Source organism: Tinamus guttatus, unplaced genomic scaffold, assembly GCF_059628265.1.
Source record: "Tinamus guttatus ecotype Peru unplaced genomic scaffold, ASM5962826v1 Tinamus_guttatus_pri_ptg000528l, whole genome shotgun sequence".
Lineage (NCBI taxonomy): Eukaryota > Metazoa > Chordata > Aves > Tinamiformes > Tinamidae > Tinamus > Tinamus guttatus.
The window spans coordinates 137616-159995 of NW_028289062.1; the positions used below are offsets into that span (position 1 = coordinate 137616).

The following is a 22380-nucleotide window of genomic DNA, read 5'->3' on the forward strand; positions in this document are numbered from 1 at the left end:
TGGGAGCATTTATGGAGAAACAGCTAAATACTTGTCTTGGTATTTAAGCAAATAACTTCGGAAATGTTTAGTTTTGAAATCAATTAAAAAATTGTTTTGTCTGTTTTTGGAAAAGTGAGCATTATAAGAATTTGGCCTGGCTGATGCAAGCATTAGCTATGATTTGTGTTGCTGTACCTCTATGTTGCAAAGAAACGTATAGGCGACACGCTGTCCAGGGATTTACACATTTGCTGTGTTCTAGAGATGTTGTTTCCACCTTCCAAAGCTGAGAGAGGCTGATGGAGCCGAAGCCGGGGTCGGGGCCGGGGTTGGGACCACCCTGGACGTTGCTCCAGGTTGTCAGCGCCTGTGTTTTTTACATCCAGACCTGTTTCTCTTTGCCTTGCAGCAATCGTAGCCATGGCTACGGACTGGCTGGGAAGCATCGTGTCGATTAACTGTGGAGAAAGCTTGGGAGTCTACCAAGGGCGAGTGTCCGCCGTGGACCAGGTCAGCCAGACCATCTCCCTGACACGGCCCTTCCACAATGGAATGAAGTGCCTCGTGCCAGAAGTCACCTTCAGGTCAGTGTCTATTTATTTATTTTCTTCCTGTATTTTCCAGACAAAGCCTGTTTCTTTCCATTTTATTTTATTTTTTCCCACTCTCCCCCTAAAACTGGGCTCTTTGCCCTAATTCTTTTTGTCGCTACTAAGCGTCTCTGAATGACAAATGTCTCTCATCTGCTCATGCGTTTGTGAGCACAGAGCTATGTTAGAATTGGTGTAGCTCATGGCTGGGGGGTGTTTGTGGCTGCAGCTACGCATGTGGGTATGTATGTATCGCATACATGGAGTGCTCCCTGTTTGGTTTTCAGTTGCTTGAGAGGTTGGCATATTCCCTCCAAGGTTTTTCCTCAGTGTGTATTCTCAAAGTGTGGTGGAAAAGAAGGCAGAGTGGTCAATCAATCAATGTTTTTTGGCCCAAATGCAATTAAGCTTAATTAAATGCAATCTTTTAGCACACTCTCTTCACCATGTAGGCAGCACTTCTGTCTACCAAAAACTGTTTTCATTGGTTGGGCAATCTCATTGTGTAAGGATGGTGCTAGTAGTGAGTGCAGAGAGTGTTAAAAAAGTTTGGAACTAAGGACATGAATTCCATGTAACAGCACTGTGGCTCTCCGAGTTTCCTCCCGCCAGCTCCTGCTAATGTTGTGCTCAAGAGAATAGATAAGAGAGATTAGTCACAGGCTATTTTCCTGTTACCTGAGCAACTTGTATGTTATAGTGACTCAGGGACCTAATTATTCTGTATTTTAAATAAATTGAATATAGATTTCAGGATATCACTTTTTCCTTGAACTGGGATTTGAAGAGAGCATGGGGGAGGAAGAAGGACATTCTTCCAGGAAATGTGTGGCAACTCCTTGCTACTTTTAATGCTACTAACTTTCTATTCCATTTGAGCAAGTGCTTATGAAGCCTAAAAGAGAAGGCCATAATTTCCAATTTATTCCTCACAGTCCTTGCAAGAGGAGGTCTTCGTTTCATTTTGTCTCATAACCAGGACTGCTTTAGTTTTCCCTTCAGAGGAAATTGAAAGTGCCATCCTTGACTGAGCCTGAATTGCATCAATTTAAGGATGTTTTTTTGAAGAAACAGGTTACAAGAAGCAATAGCCTGAAGGCTGAGATTAATTTTCTTGTCTAGAAAGAAACTGCTATATAAAGACAGATTCTTGCAAAAATTTGTGCTAGGAACAATATGCTGAGCAAAATTCAGGTCCAGTGTAGAAATATTTGGGGTCTTATTCTAAAGATTCAGAATAACTTCAGCCAAATATTTCGATGTCTGAGGGATGTGTCCTGTAAGTTTGTGTACTAAAATCTACTTTCTTCCCTTGTTTTGTTGATATGGGCATCAGAAAATATATTATAGAATATTGCATGTCTTCCTCTTGGGTATGATTTTTTTTTTTTTTTAATAAAAGCAGCCCAAATGTTAAATTACAGTATATCTCATTCTCTTTTCCTGTTTTTAGGGCAGGTGACATTACTGAACTAAAAATCCTGGAGATCCCAGGGCCAGGGGACAATAGACAATGTGGGGATCTGCAGCAGACGGACATGGGCATCCCTGGAGTTGGATGCCAAGTGGGTCCCAGCCAGAATGGCACTGGAAAAGTCCTCAAGAAGCCCATCTCCAGCAGTGCCCCGCAGAATATTCCAAGGAGAACAGACGTGAAGAATCAGGATGTTATTGTCTCTCCACAGCAGCAGTGCTCCAAGAGCTACATGGATCGACATGTAGAAACATTGCCTCAATCCAAAGGCTTCCGTCGTAGGCACAATTCCTGTAAGTATTTGTGCTCTCCTGCAACTTTTCTTTCCCTTACCTGAGCTACCACTGCAACATCGTCTCTTCTTCAGCAAAAAAAAAAAAAAAAAAAAAAAAGGCATTTCAAACAATTCTTTTTCTTGTTTGCTTTTTTTACTTTTATTGCCCTCTAAAAGTCTGGTGAAGAGAGTCTGGTGCTGATAAAGACATCACAAGCTCTTCTTAAGAGATGTGTAAGTGTAGGTCTTGCAGCTGCCTTGCACTTGTCTGATGATGTTTTTTGATCTGATGATGGTGTCTTTTCCTCTGTAATTCTGTATGAATATTCACGTGGTTTCAATAACGTTCATGGAACTCGGCTTATAAAGAAGTGTAGGTACTTGCACAAAATAGCTTAGAGGTGTGAAATGTTCTTACTAGCTAAGATGAGGGGAACTAGCTTGTGTGAGCACATCGGCTCTTTCCTCGTTTTAGTTTATTGTAAAATACGTTCTGTTTTTCTAGACTTGTATGTGTGTTACACCATGGCATTCAAGGCTACTTCATTGATTCTATTGCCATCAGACTGATGCAGACCATAAATTCTCTTTCTTTTTCTTCTGGGAGTAGATCTTAAAGCTAGATTTTTTTGGAGGCAAATTCCCTCTGCTTTCCTTTCCTTTTGTTGCAAAGTCAGATAAAACCTGGAGAATCTGATCACAGAGAGGTTAGTCCTATTTGAGTAAATAACCAGAGGGTGAAAACGTTTGTGTGTTGCTCTTGAACCTCTGTAGAGAAATGGCTGAAAACAGCCGAATCTAGTGAAGGACAGTTTCCATTTTAGCTTTAAATCATGCATTTGATTTTTAGCAGTTTCCTTGGCTTCCCCAGGGTGTTTGAAGTGTGGGTCTAAGGTGGTGTGAGTGTTTTACAGGGTGTAGTCCTGGAATTAGTGCAGGCGACAAGCAGAGAAGGTTTAGAAGCCTTATGTGATGTCGCTGCTTGATCATAAAGGCTGGTGCCATTTAAGCACCTTGTGGACTTGTTGTGCCTGGAGTCCACCTGCTCAGAGCAACGTGCAGAATCTGTAGGTGAGGTTACATATAGGGCTTTGCTTCCAAACTGTCTTTGGATGGAAACTCCAAATTCTTTTTCCTGTTGCTAGTGTCTGAGAAATGCCTCTTTATTTTCAGGATTTGTTAACTGTGGTGGATCATGAGGAGCTGGAGTACGTTAAAATGGTACCAGATACTTCTGAGGTCTAACTCTTTCTTTTGCCCATCCCTGTTTCAGCCCCCTGCAGAGCGATCACGCTGGTGTTTCTCTGTTGCTGTGTTTCTGTAAAGATTGTGCTTGGTGCCCATTTACATGAGAACAAGTAATTCTTCACCTTGCCTAAACAAAACACAAGAATTCTTAATATTCCAAGTTATTTTAAATAGCGAAGCAGAGAACATTGCCTTCCCACCCAAGGTTTGCTTCTTAACTGGTATCATATGTCAGTGCTCTCAGTCCTCAAATCTTTCCTAATTGAAAATTACGCAGTTACTAGACTCCATTTTTCCTTTAAAAGGAACTAGAAACAAAACACAAAATTTAAAGCTTTTCTCTTTAAAGCCTATATAACCATAATATTTTACAGCATTACAAGTAATTACAAATGTTATTTGTTGTGCAGCATCATTAAAAATACAAATTAGCGGACACTAATGAGAGATGCAAAGGTGTAATCAGCCTAATGCCAGTCGAGCATCAGTTATTTTATTTCTGTTCATAAAACCTTCAACCAGCTCTTGTGCTGTGCCAGAACTGAGTAGTTTTACAGCATTTTCTCTCCTTAAAGACCCCCAAAATCTGCTGCTTTCCAGTTTTTCATCATGCAGTCATTGATGGCATCAGTTTATACCCAGCCTATTTCCATGACTTATTTTCCCCTTCTTCTGTATGAAGAAAAGGGGATAGTGGGGAAGCAAGGTGTGCAGGGCCAATGAAGCAGGGAAATACAAGGCTGTATTTATGGGGAGAGGGTCCTGGACCTCTAGAGTCTTTGTTTGTTGTTGTTTTTTCCTTTCTCTCTGCCTTACAGCTGTGTTCTTTGAAAGTTACGATTTTATTTTTTTGGGTGTCAATGAACTAATAAGGTTATTTACCAGAACTCATTTTTAAAAGCTATTTTCTTAAGATGCAGGTTCAGTTTTTTTGGTTTGTTTAATCATTGTCAATGGTGTCAAGACCAGAAAAGGTGGGGGAAAGCACACGCTTCTCAGTGACCTAACCCTCTTTGAGCCTGGCAGAGTCTTTTGCCTCTTTGGGTCTAAACACTGTGTAGCCCTTGATATAAGGTGAGAGCTGTTATTTTCTTCAAGTTTAACTTGTGGTTACATGGCTCTTCCGTTATTACAGCTAGTTGTTTGAGCACCAGATTTGGAATGTTTCCTAAAAACTTTTTCAAACTTCACAGGTTCATCTTCCCAAATGTCTAAAATAAGCCCAGTTTTGCTTTATTTGTGCTGGATTTAACATGTTGGGAGGTCTACCTTGCTTAATGCCATTTTTCTAGCTCCTGGTAGTTCTGGACTAAGCAGTAAGTGCTTCACACCACCTCAACCCACAGAGAAGCTGCATCGTTTTTACATAAGCCCAACAGCAAGTCAGGTTTTCTTTTACAGATCTTGTTTAAAACAAGTCAGGCAAGGCTGAGGGCTAGATGTACACTATTCTTAGCCCAGATTCGTTTTAGGGTAGATGAGGGAAAAAAAATGAACTCTTTCCCTCTGAAATATACATTTTGAGAGAGTAGTTCAAATGATGTTTGAATCTTCCAGGCATTGGGACGGAAGAAGTCCTGGCTCTAAGAGGATGGTGAATATAGGAGTCAAGGGCAAGAACGGGCTGCGGTGTCATCTTGAACTTCAGTTACATAGTGCCTGGGTTGAGCGCAGCTGGGAGCTGGCCTTTCGCTGCCCTTTAGCGTGCTAAGCCCGGGACAAAGTTCCCCCTTTCGAGTATTTGTGTGACAGAAATCAATAAAAGAGCTAGCAGTGCGGGTTACACAACCAGGGCTTCTGCGCCACGCTGGCGGTAAGAGCTCGCTCCCCCGGGATCTCGCCGGACACCTCGTGGTTGCTGTATGTGGAAGGGTTGGTTTTAAAAATACACAAATCCCAGGAAGGGTTGTTTATTTTTTGAGGGAAGCGCTGTTGTGTGCGGCTAAGCTGCCAACTTGACGCTGAGCCATGTGCTGTTCTCTCCAAGCGCCTTGTGTGCGCAAAGTTGTGCTCCGTGGATGAGGCAGTGAAAGTCCGTGCGACTCGGAATAGCAGCCTTCAGGAAATGGCCTGAGATTGTGGAAACGATGAAATGGGAATAGCGTCATGCTAGTGCCCTGCAGGGCAGCCGCTGCTTTCCCTGGTAGCCCGACCTCTTTTTAGGCTTGCCCTTGCCCTGGGCTCTGGGAGCTGCTGCCCTTCTTGCCTCTCTGGATGGTGCTGAGACGTGCCAAATAACTGCACCTCATGGGAGGCCTCTGCCCTATTCCGTGCAAATTCCGTTCCTGGCTTGTAACAGGCTGTAAAGAGAGTCAGTTGTGAGGGTCAGCAGTATTTAGAGCTGGCATCCCCCGGTGTGGATTAAAGCACTGCCGGCCACAATGCCGGCGCGTCCCGTTTTCACGGGACGCGCTCTTGGCTCCCGTTCCCGGTGGCTGCAGGGGAGCTGTGGAGCTTTCCAGCTATTGTTCTCCCTGCTTTTCCAAGGCAGTTTTTTATTCCGTCAGCGTCTGCGCTCTGTTCCCATCAGCTGCCGTGGGTCCAGCACGCGGAGATGGTGCTGCCCCCCACGCTTTGGTTTAACGTGGAGCTGTTGGAGAAGAACCTGGCCTGAGTATGAAACTTTTGCTGGGTAGCACGAACAGCCCAAGTTGCTGTAACTCTTGATGTTCACACGAAACCAAGCTCATTTTGCTGCTGCATCCAGTGCCAGCTCTAGCTTATTGATCTGAACTTTGAGAGGCCTTTGGATGCTGCTTTGACCCGATCGGGTGTTGCTGACACGCGCTTGTGCCGCTGCCACCAACAGCCCTGCGTTGGTGGGTGTGATTCCCTCGCTGATGGGGCGGTCGCTGGCTCGGTAGCAAGGTGCACTCCACTCCAAAAGCTTTCAGGTTACGATTCTGTAGGAAAAAACGGACTTGCAAACTGCCTTAAAATAGGGAAACATAAGTCAGAGAAGAGAGTGCTTTTCTAATTGAGCATGAAACCAAATACATACCCCCAGCAAGTCGTGTTTTAGGGTGTATAGCATTTAACAGACCAATGCACAGATTGGAACAACTGATTTTTGTTCCTAAAATACAGTTCAGATAAATTCCGAGGGCATTGGGTCTGTGTCCGTGCATTTTTTAAATGCCCTGTGCCACTTTCTTGCAGTATTTGCACTGCAGGCACTTACAACATGAAGTCTGTGTTTAAAAAAAAAAAAAAAAAGCTTCTTTCATATTTTCCTGGGGTGTTCATTTTTTTGGCAGGATAGATATGAAAAGCAAGAAGCAGGTGGTAGGAGCATTGCAGGATTAATAGAGTATAGCTTCAGTTATGCTACTTTTCACAGAACTAACTTATTTAGCAAAGAACATCTGCTTCTTGGCCTTGTGTTCGGACTGCTTTTGTTGGGTTCTTTAAAAGTTTTGAACGTGCTGGACAAGCTTGTGCATTGCCATTTCAAGATCAGATGGATCTTGTGGTATTCCCTGGTTATTCTAAACTATTCTAAGCAGCAGTTTGAACACCGAAAAATGCGCAAGCAGGATATAGCAAGCAGATTAATATTATGTGGACTTGAGTTTGTGTAGATCAATGAGGGTAATAATGTAACACGCAAACAAGAGGCTCTTGTGACCTTCTAGCTGCATGTGGTTTTGCATCACCCTCCTTAGTCTCTAGAAAGAAGCTAGGAATGTGAAGACTTCAATAAATCTTGCCTCAGAAAAATGAGGCTTTTGCAATTATTGTTTGGAATGAAGCCTCCTAATCTTAAATGTGGAAGACACTATGTAGATTAATGCAATAAAAATAAGAAGGACTTCATATTATTGTAAAATAGATGTCTGTATTGATAGGCAATGAGAGAAAAAGGAAATACGTTATATTAGAGGTGTTTAAATTTTCCCTTGGAGATCATTAGGAGAAGGCCAGCCTGTTATGGAGAAAACTCCTATCTTAGCTTCTGAAATTTAGGGAAATTCCTAAGAATGTCTTGGCACTTACGCCTGCATGAACATGAGCTAAGTACAAGAGAAACACTGTCCTAGGCCAATGCTCACTTATTATCTTATCACTATTGTAATACTATTTTAAATAAAACATGGCAAGGAAAAATATTTATTTTGCTACTGTGGTCAAGCTCGTTTTTTTTTAAACTTGGTAATGGAAAGTCCCTGAAAGTCTCTCTCTCCTGATCCTTTCTGTTCTATTTTCTGTTAACTTATCTTAGGATGAGTAATATCAAGGATGAGGTCTACAGTATTTTTGGGAAGCAAGTATCTGACGAGTAAGTGGAGTTCAGGAATGAGCTCTTTCCTCTTACAAAATTTTGCAAAGAAAGCGTGTGAGCTAATGTGTCTTTTTCCATTTATGACACATTTATGACATTTTTAATATGTCTTTATATTCAGGGTCGTCCAGTAGCCGTCATCCAAACCAGGTGACTCCAAAGAAGAGCGGCCTGAAAAACGGGCAGATGAAGAGCAAAGATGACGAGTGCTTCGGGGATGACATAGATGAAATCCCAGACACAGATTTTGATTTTGAGGGGAACCTGGCCCTCTTTGACAAGGCGGCTGTGTTTGAAGAGATTGAAACTTATGAGAGGAGGAGTGGCACTCGTTCCCGTGGGACCCCAAACGAAAAGCCGGCACGGTATCGGCACGATGAGAACATCCTGGAATCGGAGCCCATAGACTACAGAAGGATAGTGGTACCCCACAACGCGAACAAGGAGTTCTGCACGGGTATGCCACATTCCTTTCTCGCGGGGATACCGTGTCCACAGCGTTTCTGGGTTTTTCTGGGCACTGGGTGTTGGGTGGATTTCCCCAAAGGAGGGCATGATGTGCAAGGTCCTGCACCTGGGGAGGAATAACCCCAGACACCAGTACAGGCTGGGGACTGACCTTCTGGAGAGCAGCTCTGCAGTGAGGGACCTGGGCGTTGTGGTGGACGACAAGTTGACCAGTGTGCCCTCGTGGCCAAGAAGGCCAATGGGATCCTGGGGTGCATTAAGAAGAGTGTCTCCAGCAGATCGAGGGAGGGGATCCTGCCCCTCTGCTCAGCCCTGGTGAGGCCACATCTGGAGTATTGTGTCCAGTTCTGGGCTCCACAGGACAAGAGGGATGTGGAGCTGCTGGAGAGGGTCCAGCGCAGGGCTACAAGGATGATCAGGGGCCTGGAACATCTGCCCTCTGAGGAGAGGCTGAGGGAGCTGGGCCTGTTCATCCTGGAGAAGGCTGAGAGGGAACCTGAGAAGTGTCTAGAAGTACCTCAAGGGAGGCAGTGAGGAGGATGGGCCGGCCTCTTTTCACTGGCAGCCACCGACAGAGCTAGAGGAAATGTCTGGAAACTGAAGCATCAAAAGTTCCACAGGAACTTAAGGAAAAATTTCTTACCAGGGAGGTTGCCAGAGCACTGGAACAGGCTGCCCAGAGAGGTTGTGGAGTCTCCTTCTCTGGAGATCTTCAAACCCCGCTTGGACGCAGTCCTGTGCCATGTGCTCTAGGTGACCCTGCATGTGCAATATTTTGGACTAGATGAGCTCTAGAGGTCTCTTCCAACCTTAAGCATTCTGTGATTCTGTGTGTGTCCCACCTTAATGCGGTGCCAGCAAGGCCATTCGTTTATATGCAGTTGTATCTGTGAATACTCTGTGCAGTATTTTGGAGATTAAAAATACCTACATGGGGCAACAAGGTAAGTTTTTCCTTGCAGTAGGAAGCAAAACTGTAATTTAGATTAAAAGAACAGAAATGGAACAGGAGCCATTTGATTCTTTGATTTCAGTAGCACGAGGAGCCCATGTGGCCTCAGTCTCTGGCTGTTCAGGATCCTAGTCCATCCTAGCAGGCCATGTTGTAATTTGTGCTCTTTTGGTAAGAGGTAGGAGATCCAAGAGCTTCTAATGTCTGATTCTGCTTTGGTAGTTGCCTTTTTTAAAGAATTTTAAATGTCTTTAGTGTAAAACAAACCCCATAACTCTTCCCACCTGTGTTCTGAATATCTGTGCATGCGTGTGTCTGTTTCCTCCTACTGCTCTTCCCAGTTTGGTCTCCTCTGTAGCCGTGTGAAAGATCCCAGAGCCCAGAGAGCAGAATGAACAAGATATTAACTTGTGCATAAAGAGTGTATTTTGTGAGCAGGTTGGATCTGCATCTCCTTTACTTTACATTAATAAACTTACATTCCAGAAATAGTTATTGTCCCTATGAGAATAAAGTCAAATTTTGGATCTTTTGTAGAAAAGATGGAGAGGCACCAAAGTGACTAATATTCTGTGCCCTGTCCACTCGTTAAAGATGTGATCGAGTCCTTGTTCAGTCATTCTTTCTCTCCCCAGAAATTCATCCAGGGTGTGAAACATTCCATCGAAGGCAGTTTATTTATTTGCAGCGATTTGCTGCTTTTCAATTTAAAAAAGATGGCAAATTTGTAATGGTTTCACTATGGAGTGATTGGTTTAATCTTACGCTTTTGCTATCCATCTTCCTATTATCAGTTCTTTTGAATAAGCTAAAATCATCCTAGGCCACTGCCTAGAGCTCAGGTCTGTGTTCCCAGTCATTATCAGGGAAAGTAAAAGGAGGAGTAAACATGGAGTAAGTAAGTGATGGTCTCTGTCTTCCTGTTTGTTTTGTACCTTTTTTTTTTTTCTTTAATTTGCTACTTGTCGATTCATCTTCCAGCTGACTTGTTTGAGAGGAGACAGAGCGTCCCTGGGTGTCCAATCTGAAGCAAATGCTAACCTCCCAAAAGCTTGGAATTTGAGAAGCGTGGCTAATACAATAGTCTAGGGAGTGCAGTTTTGGGGAGGAAAACTCTGCCGTGCAATAACTAGCAAGCATTAGTAAGTAAATTCAAGGGGTGAAGACGAAATCATGTTTGCTTGTCTTTCATTCTGGAAAATTGTGGCTCCTTGTTGAGCATTGCCTTGGTAAGCGTGCAGATGCTCCTTCTCTGTAGCCTCACATGTTCTTGCTTGGTGATTATTCTCCCATATGGAATTCCGGATTTGTTTGCAAGAGGAGCCGTCGAGCCCCACAACAGGCAGGGTGTTGACAGCTACAATGTTCCTGGTCCTGGAAACGATAACACAAGTGTCCCGCTGCCGTGTGTATCGGGAAGCGTTTCCCGCAGAGGATGACTTCCTTTGTGTCCCTCGAGGAAGTTTACTTTTGCTTTGGAAATGCCAATGACCATCCAGCAAAAGCTCTTGTAAACACTGCGAGTCGGACGGCTGTTCCTGGTTCTTGGTTCAGCTCTTTGCCCCAATCAGCACCGGGGAGCAGAGATTTGTATCCAGCACTTTAGGCCTGCACGGATCAGCTGAAATCCTCTATTTTGGGTATCTCCGATAGGATTTCACCTTCTCCTTCTGAATTCTGTCTGGGGAGTTGTATCCAGGCTCCCTTCTCCTGTGTAGAAAAAGCACTTTCCAGTTCTGAAGACATAAGTACTTCACAACTCCTCCCTAGGTCTGTCTGTGAACATGACTGTCTTAAGAGCTCTGACTAATAGAGTAATTATCCTGTCTGCTCTAACAAGAACATGAACAGGATGATGCTGGTGATTGACATAAGCTAATATCCCTCTCTTGTCATTGTGGGAGAGGAAAAGATCTGTATGAGTCCTCAGGATATATATATGTATTTAAATACTGTGCTCCTTTGAGGTAGGAAATACCATTATTTGCACAATTCTGGTTAAACTCATCAAACTGATGATGTCAGTTCTCTGAAATATTAATCTTGCAGGGCTTCTGGTTTGTATTTTTTATTGCTTGCTGAAGTAAGTTAATTTTATGTAGGATGTATGCAAGCCTTGATAAACAGCTCCTAGCAAAGCATCCTCCTGCACTAAAGGAATTTTATGAGGCCAGGCCATCAAATGTGTTTACTGCCGTGTGTTTTACAAGGCGTGGAGCAGTATGTGAATAGGTCTTTGAAGCCTTTGGTTCGAATTCAGTACTTGAGGTTGGTAAGTGTTTTGTGTTTCTTTGAGTCCTTCTGCAGTCATGCTTTCCTGCTGCTAGAGATAAACCTGAGTATTCTTTCCAAAGATTTGCAGATTTTTTTTTCTCAGAAAACAAGAATGTTTTGGAAAGGAGGCTACAGGCAGCTTGCTTTGGCTATTTGTTTGCAATATTTTGTACACTAAATAATCCCTGAAATGTTATGGGCTGCTTGGTCCCTTTTCACTCTGTGCCACCTCGGGTACGACAAACACGTGGTGTGTTCTCCTTCCTTCCTTTAGACCTTTGTGTGTCCTATAAATGACTGTGAGACCAGCAATGCTCAAGCTGTAGTCTGAATATAGAGCAAGAGGTCGACTTTCCTTGCTGCTGCTTGCTTTCCTTGCAGGAAAAAGGTGCTGTTCTTCCTGCAGGACCCCTCAAGAATGGGAAAAAAGTCTAATAAAAGCAGTCTAAAGAATTCTCAGTTTGGTGCCACTTTAACTTCCCTAGCGCGTTGAAAGCTACTTACTGTTCCCCACTGCAGAATGTTTTGCGATTTACTCAAAAGCAGCTAGATTGACTTTAGAAGTTACTCTAGGATGAAGGTAAGGGGCAGTAAATGTGATAGAGGCCTGCAGCTATAGGGAAAGAATTATGGCAGAGAAAGAGGGAATGAAACTCAGTGCCTCTGCCAGACAAGGAAAACCTGGAGCCAACAGAGTTTATCATGGTTTTGGTCATGATTGACTTGACTTCATCCCTGAGGATCCACATGGGAATTACTCCCAAATACATAATCTTAGCTCCTTTGGGCCGCCTGCTATTGGTTCATCTCCGTTTCCCATTGCATGATGCTTGAAAAGGAATCTGCAAGTGTATAACAACAATCTCTCTGCCTGGGTAGCTGGTGGTTTATCGTTTTTAGAGCTGCAACTTGTCTTTTTCCATTTCCAAAGCTGTCCAGCAAGAGAGATGTAGTTTGCTGTGGCGTAGGTGTGTGTCTCTGCTGTCTGTTGGCTATCTACATTGAAACTATCTGCACTTAAATAAGGGTGTTTTGTGCCGTCTTTTAGCAGCAGTCTCAGACTGAATGTTCTGTGGGTCTGTTAGAGCTTGGAGAGGTTTGCAGTAGGCCGGAGTATCTCAGCTCAGTAGCAGCAGCTCTATAAGCTCTACAACCTGCAGCTCATTCTCTTCTGTTTGTTCTCGCCTGTTTGCCAAGAGAAGGCAGGATTTGCCTGTTCTTGGTACGTGCTGCAGATATCCTTCTCTTCTCTTATTTTAGTGCCTTTTTTTTTTTTTTGTGCCTTGTCCTTGACTGACTTTTCTGCTTTCCGTAGTTTCTAGCTCTTCAGTCCATGGGTGACTGCCTTGCAGTGATTCTGTATATTGAATGTGTGAAGTGATTCTGGAATTTTTGAGTGTGAATTAAGCTCCCTCTGTCTAACAGGAGGAGAAAACAAAGTGGTCACGGGGTGAAGTTTTCATCCTTCAGACTCTTCTCTGCTGAGGCGGGTTGTGTGCAAGGCTGGGAGAGGCTAATGCTGGCACTTAAGCCAGAACCCCTGCACAGTTTGCCTGAATTACAAATAATTACAATAAAAATCTAGCTGTTAAGGGGGTGGAGAATAGGGTTCATGTTTGGAATAGCGTGTGGGGCAAGTTGTGTGATTTTTTTTTTCTTTTTTTGTGTGTGTGTGTGTTCTTTACTTCCCCTGAGCCTACAGGCAGGCAGCTCCAGCTTTATAAGCAGTAAAAGACAGCATGCAAACTGCCTAAATCTTTGCCTAAAGCAGGCAAAGCTCATATCCACTTCGTATAACTGCTTCTTAAGAGGACCTTGAGCTGTTGCAGCTATGACCTGGGTGTTATTTATTTATAAAGGGGAGGAATTAATATCACTGCAGAGTCGTCTCCTCTTTTCCATAAGCCCCTTGCTTCCTTTTAGCAGCTGGAGAGCAAGTCCATGGACTGAGCCATACTAGCAGCAATCCTCTCCTTCTCCAGCCCCCGAAAGCTTGGGAGACTCTGCACTTCTTGGAGCAATGTTGTTCTGGGGTTTTTGGGTGGAAAAACCTCTTTTCCCCCTGTGCTGAACTTGGGAGCATCAGCTCAGCCCTCCTGCTGCCTCTCTGCACTGCCTGGGTGCAGCTTGGCACAGTTGGACACAAGTTGGGAACGCGCTTCCAGCTGCAGCGCCCAGGACAGGGCGCGCTTCCCAAACCCACTATACTCTCAATCAGATTTCAGCAATACTCTGCCCATCAGAGTTGTTTAGTTCTTACCTGCTTTTTTTTTTTTTTCCCAGGCAGCTGTAAAATGCCTTTATTTAATATTTAAAGAACCGTAGCTAATTTATTTTATTGCCTTCACTACCAAACAATAGGGATGCCCTGTCCAACCCAAACAGAATGGCAGCTGGCAGCAGTTCAGTTTTGTTGCAGCGCTGTTATTGTTTGCAGCCCGTACACGTCGCCTCCTCGGCCGCTTTCTGCCGGAGTTTATTTAACTCCCTGGTTTTGATAAGGCAGCCCGACTGGTCGGACCTTGCGTGAGTGCGGAGAGGAGAAGTGCGCTTGGCATCTGAGCCCGTTCCCGAGAGGGAGCAATCAGGACAAAGTGTAGCACTGGTTTGGGCCTGCTGCTTTGCAAGTTCTTCTCATGCTTCTGTTGCCTCTCCGTAACCCCCATTTGCATAGAGGTTTCCCCTGGCTGGTGCAAATTCACCTGGTGAAACTCGTGCTTTGTAATGGCACCATCTGTGGCTGGTGGTTCTGGGAGACATCTCGGTGACTAGAGAGAATGAGTTACTAATGGTCATGAGAAAATACAGATTGGCTGCTGCAAGGAGGAACTTGAGGAGTTTTTGCAGTTTACGGTGTTAACTCATGGCCCCGCAGTTTGGGCTGAGTCAAACTTCATGCTGGGAACCCCACATTTCAGGTTGGTGCTGCATGTCTCTTGTCAAACTGTTTGGTGCGATCCTGGCCTCGTGTCACTGGTTCCACGTCCTCCCTCAGGCTTGAAAAACAAGACTTGTCGAAGTAGCAAAAATATGAATGAGGCAGCGCTGGGGCTTGCGTGACTCGGGAGGCAGCGAGGGTGTGTGAATGCCGGGCAGGTGCGTGACTGCTGTGACAAGCTGAGGATTATTAGTGGCTTATGACTCTAAATGTTCAGTGACTGCTATCAGGAGTCTTAAATGACTTTGATAATGTGCCTGCTCGCATGTGTGCTGCGAGTAATAAAAGGTTATTAGCAGAGGTAGCTTAATCAGCTGTTAACATGCGAGGTCAAGTGTCTGAACACGTTGGATTCCTCCGTGTCTCTAGAGGGCTAACGGGCGAGTTCAGAGCCGGGTCCGGGGGAGCATGGAGGCTCCTGCGCTTCCCAGAGCGCTGCGGTTTTGCTGCTGCCTTGCAGGGCTCTGCCACGTGTTCTGGGAAGCTCTGGATGTGCAAAACCTCCCGTTTCTGCAGCTGCTCGGCAGGTTATCCCCGCTGCCCTGGGGACCAACAGCAGCACAAGCCCTGGCTGTTAAAACATGCTGCTTTGCTCATTTGAATAGCACACTTGTTGCACCTGAGTCTTGGTAGGCTTTTCTGCAGGAGAGCCCGAGCTGGTGAGTAACTGTTTCCTCCTGGAGGGTGCATGTGTTGCGACTGCCCCCCCTTTGAACTCCTCCCTCAGCACCATGTTTACCACAGGCCTTAACTTATTTTCATGGCACTTTCTGAAACGTGAATAGGAAGACCTCCAAAGAACTCTTAGTAGTGATCCGAGCAGGTGTCTAAAAAGCTAGCAGTGACTTTCTTCCTCCCTCTCTTGAACGAGCAGGGTTGCACGAGGGTTTTTGCGCCCTGAGGTGCGTTACTGCTCCCCAAGCCTTTGCCGTGGGCACTGCGAGCCGCTCGCTCCCCAGTGCCCGGCGGGAGGAGACGAGAGCCCCTCTCGGAGCTGCGACCCGCTCGCAAGGGCGAGATGAGACTTGTGCAAGTGTTGGGGTGTTGCGGGAGAACACGAGCTCCTGCTTTTGCCTCAGCGCTGATCCCGAGCGCAGAGCAAAGGGTGAGGAAGGGGTTTGTAGAAAAGCTGGACTTAAAGACTGATTTCTGCAGCTATTCAAGGATCTCTTACTGCTCTGTCCCTGGATCTTTTTTACCTGCCTCTCTATTCAAGTGCCTTGAATGAGCAGCTGCTTTTGGTTTCTGGTCCTTCCTGGTCACGAGGTGGTGCCGAGCGATTGCCTTGGCTCCTCCTGCAGCCTCCTGGTTGTGGCAAGAAGCCCTATGTGTGTGTTCTCAGAATTTGCAGAGGAAATATTTAAAGGATAGGCCTCTCCTAGGAGCACTTAAAGAATAGTTATTTGGACTTGTTTTTCCTTTACCTGCTACCATGCAGCTTCGCTACAGAGTGAGAGGAGTGACGGTGGTGCCAGGAAGGATGCTGTTCTCGGCAATTAACAACCCCAGTCTCGTATGTTTTGCCCTGATCCATGTGCTGGAGTGTTTCCTGCCTTACAAAGTGGCTGTGAGAAGTGTCTGAGAAGCCATGTCTTTCTATGTGCTTTATTTTGTATATATTTTTAAAATGGGACTTAGGGAACTGGAAGCTTGGAGCTGGTGGTAGGCTAGAGAAGCAGCTGGTCCCTCTCACTGAGAGCAAGCAGAAAGTCACAGAGCATTTTGGTGAGAATATCTGGTTCACAGCAGGAATACTCCTGGGACTTGAGCTGTGGTGAGGAACACTCGGGCATGCTGGGCTGTGAGGAGCAGACTGAAGCACTTCTGGCCTGAAGACCAGTAGGAATGACCTTATTATTCAATCCGCAAGTCAAAAGCAGGTCTCTAGGAGCCATTCTCTGCAAGGGAGCCCTGCAGTCTGAGTGTTCCTAAAACCTCCAGGAGTTTCAGAAGCATCGGCCCCATAGTCCAGCTAGGCAATAGGGATAGGGCCCAAAGAGGAATTGGGCAAGGTTTTTCCCAAACTTGCTGCCTCCACCGAGATGGGTTTGTAGGAGCACTGCTGAGCTTCCAGCAATGCCTGCGTCTGAAAGACTGCTTTAGGCAGGCCTGGGATTGCCTCCTGGCAGAAAAAGGCAAACCTTAGGGATTTCCAGACTCTTCCCAAGTGCCTGGGGACAAGGTAGGCTCCAGTGGAGCAGCTGCTCCCGGGGGCAGCGCTTGCCGTGCAGCGCGCAGAGCAAGCGGCCTCCGGGGCGTTAGTTTGGATCCGCGCAGCCTCTCTTAGCGGGAACAGGGCTTGTTGGGAGCACAGCTGCTGCCCCCATCTCCAAAACTGAATGGACCGTTTGTGGTGGCAACTAAAACCTTCCCTTGTGGCCATTTACAAGGGCTGTTGTATATAATCTTAGCAGACTAGTAGTATTAGGGCAGAAGAAAAAAGCTGATGATATCTTTTTTGTTGTTGTTTTTCTCCTGCCTTCCCCTCTCCCTGGATGCCAGACTCTGGGCTGGTGGTTCCCAGCGTGTCGTACGAGCTTCACAAAAAGCTGCTCTCGGTGGCCGAGAAGCACGGGCTGACGCTGGAGCGGCGGCTGGAGATGACGGGCGTCTGCGCCAGTCAGATGGCCCTGAGTCTCCTCGGGGGGCCCAACAGGTAACGCTGCTTCGCCGCGCGGATCTGAGCCCGCTCTCTCTGCAGCGCCCGCCCTGCCGTCCCGCTCTTCCACGTGGAGACGCCGGGAAATGCAGGTGGAGGCGGCTGTGCTCTGCCCTCCCTCCGGCCCCAGACGCCGCGCACGTCTTGCGCTTTGCTTCACGTGTCATCTCGTTTCCAAATAATCATGAAAACAAGCGTGAGGCTCCTGAAGTGGGAGGAAGCCTGGCAGAAGGTTTCCATATTCTCAATGCATTTTTTCTTTTTTTCTTCAGCTGCCCTTTGGAAGGGGCTGGTGAACATATTGACTTAGAACATTGACTTATTCAGGGCTGCTGCTCTGTGTCTGTGCTGCAGAAGCGGAAATGTCTCTGGGGCCAGAGACAAGAGACTTGTGTCTCTGCTCACTGGGAAAGTGAGCTTTGCACAGGCAAAACTCCAGGCGCATAAAAATCCCTTCAGAATTTCTGTGAGCATATGTCTCTGTGCAATAAAAAAATAACCCCCCAAACAAACCAGCCGTACACCTTGTCTTTGATTTTGTGCTGCAGTTCAATGATGTTGATAAGAACAAGAGTGAGCGGTCACAACAAATGTGCTGTCTACCTCTCCAAAGATAATTCAACGTTAGCTTTTAGCCGTCTACACTGAAATGGGGAATATCCTGTGCTTCAAAGGGCCAAATTCGATAAAGACTTTGGTGCAATTACTCCTGCTTGCATGAATAAATATGCAGCCTTTGCCTTTTGTGTGTGCTTGGCATACTAGATGTGAGCAGCCAAGTGCACATTGCTCCTGTGTCATCGGATGCTCCAGGTGATTTGTCCTTTAAATGGCAGATAAGTCTCACTAGTCTCTGTGTCTGGAATGTTTTACCTGCAATCCTGGGTCTGCTCGCTTGCCTGAAAGAGGGAAACGATGTTGTGCCAGGCTGCCTTGGCCCTGTTGACTGGAAAACCATCCTTAATGGCCTGCAGGTTGTTTAAATCAAAATAAATCAACTTTTATTTTGCTGTCAAGGGACTTAGGGAAAAGAATTTTTAGAATTTTAATCAAGCTACTGCAGTTTGCAGTTTTGTCCTTCTGGATCACAGCGATGGGGCTGGGCAAGATCCTCCTAAAAGAGAAGTTGCGCAGAATTGGGGTTTGCTGCATGCCCGGTGAAAACGCGCTGCTTTGCTGTGCGCAGAGACCCTGTGAGCGGGGCAGCACTTTAGCGTTAGCAGCACAAAAGGATGTGGTTTCTTTTTCTCCACAGTCAACGGAAGGTTTGCAGAGCCCCTGCAGATTTGTGTTTTACTGCTGTTTCTTGTGGAGGAGGGCAGCCAACGGTGCTTGGGTTTATTAACGAGCCCCCTCTTGCGTTTCTGCTGTGCAGGCTGAACCCCAAGAACGTGCACCAGCGGCCCACAGTGGCCCTGCTCTGCGGCCCCCATGTGAAGGGGGCCCAGGGCATCAGCTGCGGGCGCCACCTCTCCAATCACGACGTCCATGTCATCCTTTTCCTGCCCAACTTTGTCAAGATGCTGGAATCCATCACCAACGAGCTGAACCTCTTCAGCAAGACCCAGGGCCAGCAGGTGTCCAGCGTCAAAGGTGAGTGAGGAGCGGGCCCTGCTCTGCTTGCCGCCCCTTCTGTGGGCTGCAGAGACCTGTGCAGCTCAGTTCCCCAGTGCCTGCCCGGTCCTTGGGCACCATCTAGTGGCAACGCGGGCAGGGACATGGGCCGCTGCCACAGCAGAGCGGTTGTGCTGCTCTGGCATTTCCAGCGGGAGTAAATACTGCTCTCCGGGCCTGAGTCTGACCAGCTCTTCTCTAGCTGCCTTCTGAGTCCAACACCTCTAAAGCTTGAGGGAAATGAGCATCAAACCAGTGTTTCAAACCAAGCTGCTCTCGGCAGCTATTAAAATTCCAGTCATATCCCCAAGTGCACGCTGAATCCGACAGAGCTGGCTTGGGTTTGTCCTTGTCACCCACATTATTTTCAAGAAGGAATTAATTCAAACTTCCTGGGAGAAACCCACCTGAGAATTAGGGCACTGCGCAATATTTTGTCTGTGGGGCTGGGCGGGCTGTGTTGTTCTGGCAGTGCCCCGTGCCCATTACAGGAGAGGGGTCCTCGCCTCACCCCGTGGATTTCACACTGGTGGAATCCACGCGGGCACGGTGCAGTGTCCCTTTGCATTATTTGTAAGGTTTTTTTTTAGTGGGGGAGTGAGCACTGCCACTCGCATGTGCCGCACTGCTCGCTGCTTAATGAGATTTTGTCTCTGTGGATGCTCTCCAGCCTGTCAAAGAGCTGTTAAATGTTGGCACCATCTTTTCCTGCTGAAGGACAGTGATAACCATGCACGAGGCCGGGCCGCTCACGCTGCGACAGCGTGTGCTGCAGGCGGGAATATGAGCAGGAAAATCCCTGGTGGTGCGAGGAGAGAAGGGCCCGATCCTCGCCTGTGGTTCCAGTCTGGGGCTGAGCACTCACCCTGCCTGTGTTTCTTCCAGATCTCCCAGATACTCCTGTTGATCTCGTGATCAACTGCCTGGATTGTCACGAAAATGCCTTTCTGAGGGATCAGCCTTGGTACAAGGCGACCGTGGACTGGGCGAACCAGAACCGGGCACCCGTCCTCAGCATAGACCCTCCCGTGAACGAGCTGGAGCAGGGCATAGACGCCAAGTGGTCGCTGGCCTTGGGCCTGCCGCTGCCCCTGGGCGAGCGGGCCGGGCGCGTGTACCTCTGTGACATTGGCATTCCCCAAAAGGTCTTCCAGGAGGTGGGAATCAACTACCACTCGCCCTTCGGCTGCAAATTTGTCATCCCCCTGCACTCCACCTAGAGCCCGCCCAGCTCCCGAGGGAGAGAAGAGGAGGAGCGGTTGGTTCTGTCGAATAAGCTGTCCTGTGGATCCCGACTAGTTAAACTGGTGACGCCTTAAGGATGTGAAGTTCTGGGGAGTTTCCTTGAAGAAGAAACATTGTGTATTTAAAAAAAAAAAAAAAAAAAAAAAAAAAAGAAAGGAAAAAAAATCATAAAATGAAGCAAAAACAACAAAAAAAGAGGAGGAAGCGAATGTTCCTGCAAAGCTGTTCTCATTCTCTTGTGCCAAGGTATGGAGGAACGTGCAGGAAGAGGCTGCTTGTTCCTGGCAGAAGCAGCTCTGCTGCCCCGATCCAGCCTGGGGACCATTTGGGGAGGGCTTCACAGGGGGCGGCTCTGGGCCGGGGATGGATGCGCGGGAGACGGGTACCGCGTCCTCAAGGTCCCGGCCATCGAGGGAGGGCTCCGCTCCCCTCTCTCCAGGCACCTCCCTCTCCCCTGCTTTGTGTCCACAGAGGCGGCTGGAGCTCACGCTGCTCCTTGGAGCGGAGCTGCCGCCCCCTCGGTTGGGCGCCCTGGCGAGAGCCTCGCCCGCCGTCCTCTGGCTCTTTTGGGTTTGTTTTTTGGGTTTTGTGTTTTGCGAGGCCCTCCCAGGCCTGGGGGAGCAAGGCTTGGGGGAAGGAGCTCTGCCAGCTGCCGCAGAGGGCTGGGCTGGGATTTTCTTCCTTTCCGGCATGGAGCTGGGGTGAAGCAGGGACTGTGATGGTGATGTCCGTCCCCGGGTGCGTGGCGCACGCGGTGCTGGAGAGTCACTGGAAGCATGAGGCCACGCAGCCTTCCTCGGATCGGGCTTGGGAAGCAGCTCCCAAGAGATTCTGCCATTCCCTCGGGGCAGGAAGCCCGTGTGAAGGGAAGGGGTCGGTGTCAGCGTGTCCCCGTGTGCAGAACCAGCTTGGCGAAGGCCTTGGGCGATGACAGCTCAGTACCCGCCACTATTCTGCAAAGAAACCGTCTTCCCACCTTTAGTCACGGTGGAGACCTGCCTGCTTGCCGGCAGCAGTGACAAGTGGCCCAAATTCTGTTCCTTTTGTAGCATCCGTTTGCTGGTAGGTGCAAGGGGGAAGAATGAGCTCAGCTGTTTCCCTCTGCCTGCTGGAGGATGGGGGTGGTTGGGTGTCTCTGCACCTCGACATGGTCAGGAGTGCAGAGATGCCAACAGTCCGGGAGCAGCTCTGGGACGGCCGCAGGGCTGGGGGGTTTTGCTGGCCCCAGGTGCTGGGTTGGCAGCAGACACCTGCCCCCAAGCTGTTGCTGGTACCTAAAGGTCCCCTAGATGCTGTTGTGGCAGCTGTGGAGCATTTTGGAGCTTCAAAATGGTGCCTTTTTCTCAGAAGGGGCATGGACTCGGGTAAAGGCTGAAGCTGCAGGGGCAGCAGGAGCGGAGGTGCTGCCGCAGCTGGGCCCCGGCCGTGTGGGCAAGGGGCCGGCAGGAGTCCCGGGCCACTCGTGCCACTCCTGGAGCCCTTTGCCTGGCCCTGGTCTCTGCTCCTCATCTGCCTCGAGCCAAGGCCGCGTGTATCAAAGGGGGTGAGAAGAGCCTTCCCTGGCATTAAAAAGGAGGCAAGGGAGTAATTGAGCCTGATGGGGGTATCCACCCCCTCCTCCTCTAGTACCACTGCTGTGTCCCTCGGGAGCAGCCAGGCCGCAGGGTGGGGTCTCAGCTCCATCCATGGGACTCGCCCCATCTACCTCAGCAGGAGCAGGGGCCCTGCTCGCTCCCCGTGAGCTTCTTGCCCAGCTGAGGCTGTCACTACTGATCCCGCTGCCGCCCGGGGCCCTGGCGCAGAGCCTCCTGCTGGCTCCGGGCACTGTCCGTGTGCAGCTGCAGGGGCTCCGGCCACTGCTCCTCAGGTGACCCACGGTGCAGCCTGAACTGTCCTCACTGGGGCCCAAGCGGTTCCGACTCCGGCCCTGGTGTTGGGGGACACCAAGGGTGTTGGTTATTTAAACTACAGCTGCAAGGCTGCTCTCTGCCTGCCCTTTCTTGAAGGCTTCCAGGGAGGGTGAAGCTCAACGGGCAGCAGCGGCTGTGTTAACCAAGGTGCAAGAGCAGCCATTGCTCCTGTTGCAGCAGTGCAAGTTGTAGGCCCCTTAGTGTCCCCTTCCCTTGCTGAAGCCGCAGGCGCAGAGAAGCTGCCCTTTCCACCTTCCACTCTCCTCGCTCTGGGCCGCGCGCATTCCTGGCTCCTCTCTGGCTGCTGCTCCGCAGGCGGCGCAGGGCACCAGCGCAGGGTCCTGGTGTGGTTGGTGCCAGGGCTGTGGCTCTGGCCCCAGCACTCCAAGGGCTGCAGCCCCATTTCAGGGCTGGCTCCAGGGAGGCGGCAGGGCTCCTTGCAGGGCCCAGCCCCACAGCAAGGCAGGGGG

At 48.2% G+C, this 22380-nt stretch overlaps 1 protein-coding gene across 1 annotated transcript; it reads left to right on the plus strand.

Moving 5' to 3' along the window:
* Positions 1-402: 402 nt before the first annotated feature.
* EDC3 (enhancer of mRNA decapping 3) lies at positions 403-20074 on the plus strand. Its single transcript, XM_010225099.2, has 6 exons — positions 403-566; positions 2026-2339; positions 7972-8307; positions 16985-17138; positions 18517-18734; positions 19641-20074. Exons 1-6 carry the CDS (start codon positions 403-405, stop codon positions 19973-19975), a joined length of 1521 nt encoding a protein of 506 aa, XP_010223401.1. The 3' UTR covers positions 19976-20074.
* Positions 20075-22380: the final 2306 nt, after the last annotated feature.

What these genes read in the sequence shown, in the direction of transcription:
- EDC3 (XM_010225099.2), top strand. Translation starts at nt 403, where the DNA reads ATGGCTACGGACTGGCTGGGAAGCATCGTGTCGATTAACTGTGGAGAA. An exon ending in GTGCCAGAAGTCACCTTCAG is followed by an intron (nt 567 to 2,025) that starts GTCAGTGTCTAT and finishes TCCTGTTTTTAG; the next exon opens with GGCAGGTGACATTACTGAAC. An exon ending in GCAGGTGTCCAGCGTCAAAG is followed by an intron (nt 18,735 to 19,640) that starts GTGAGTGAGGAG and finishes TGTTTCTTCCAG; the next exon opens with ATCTCCCAGATACTCCTGTT.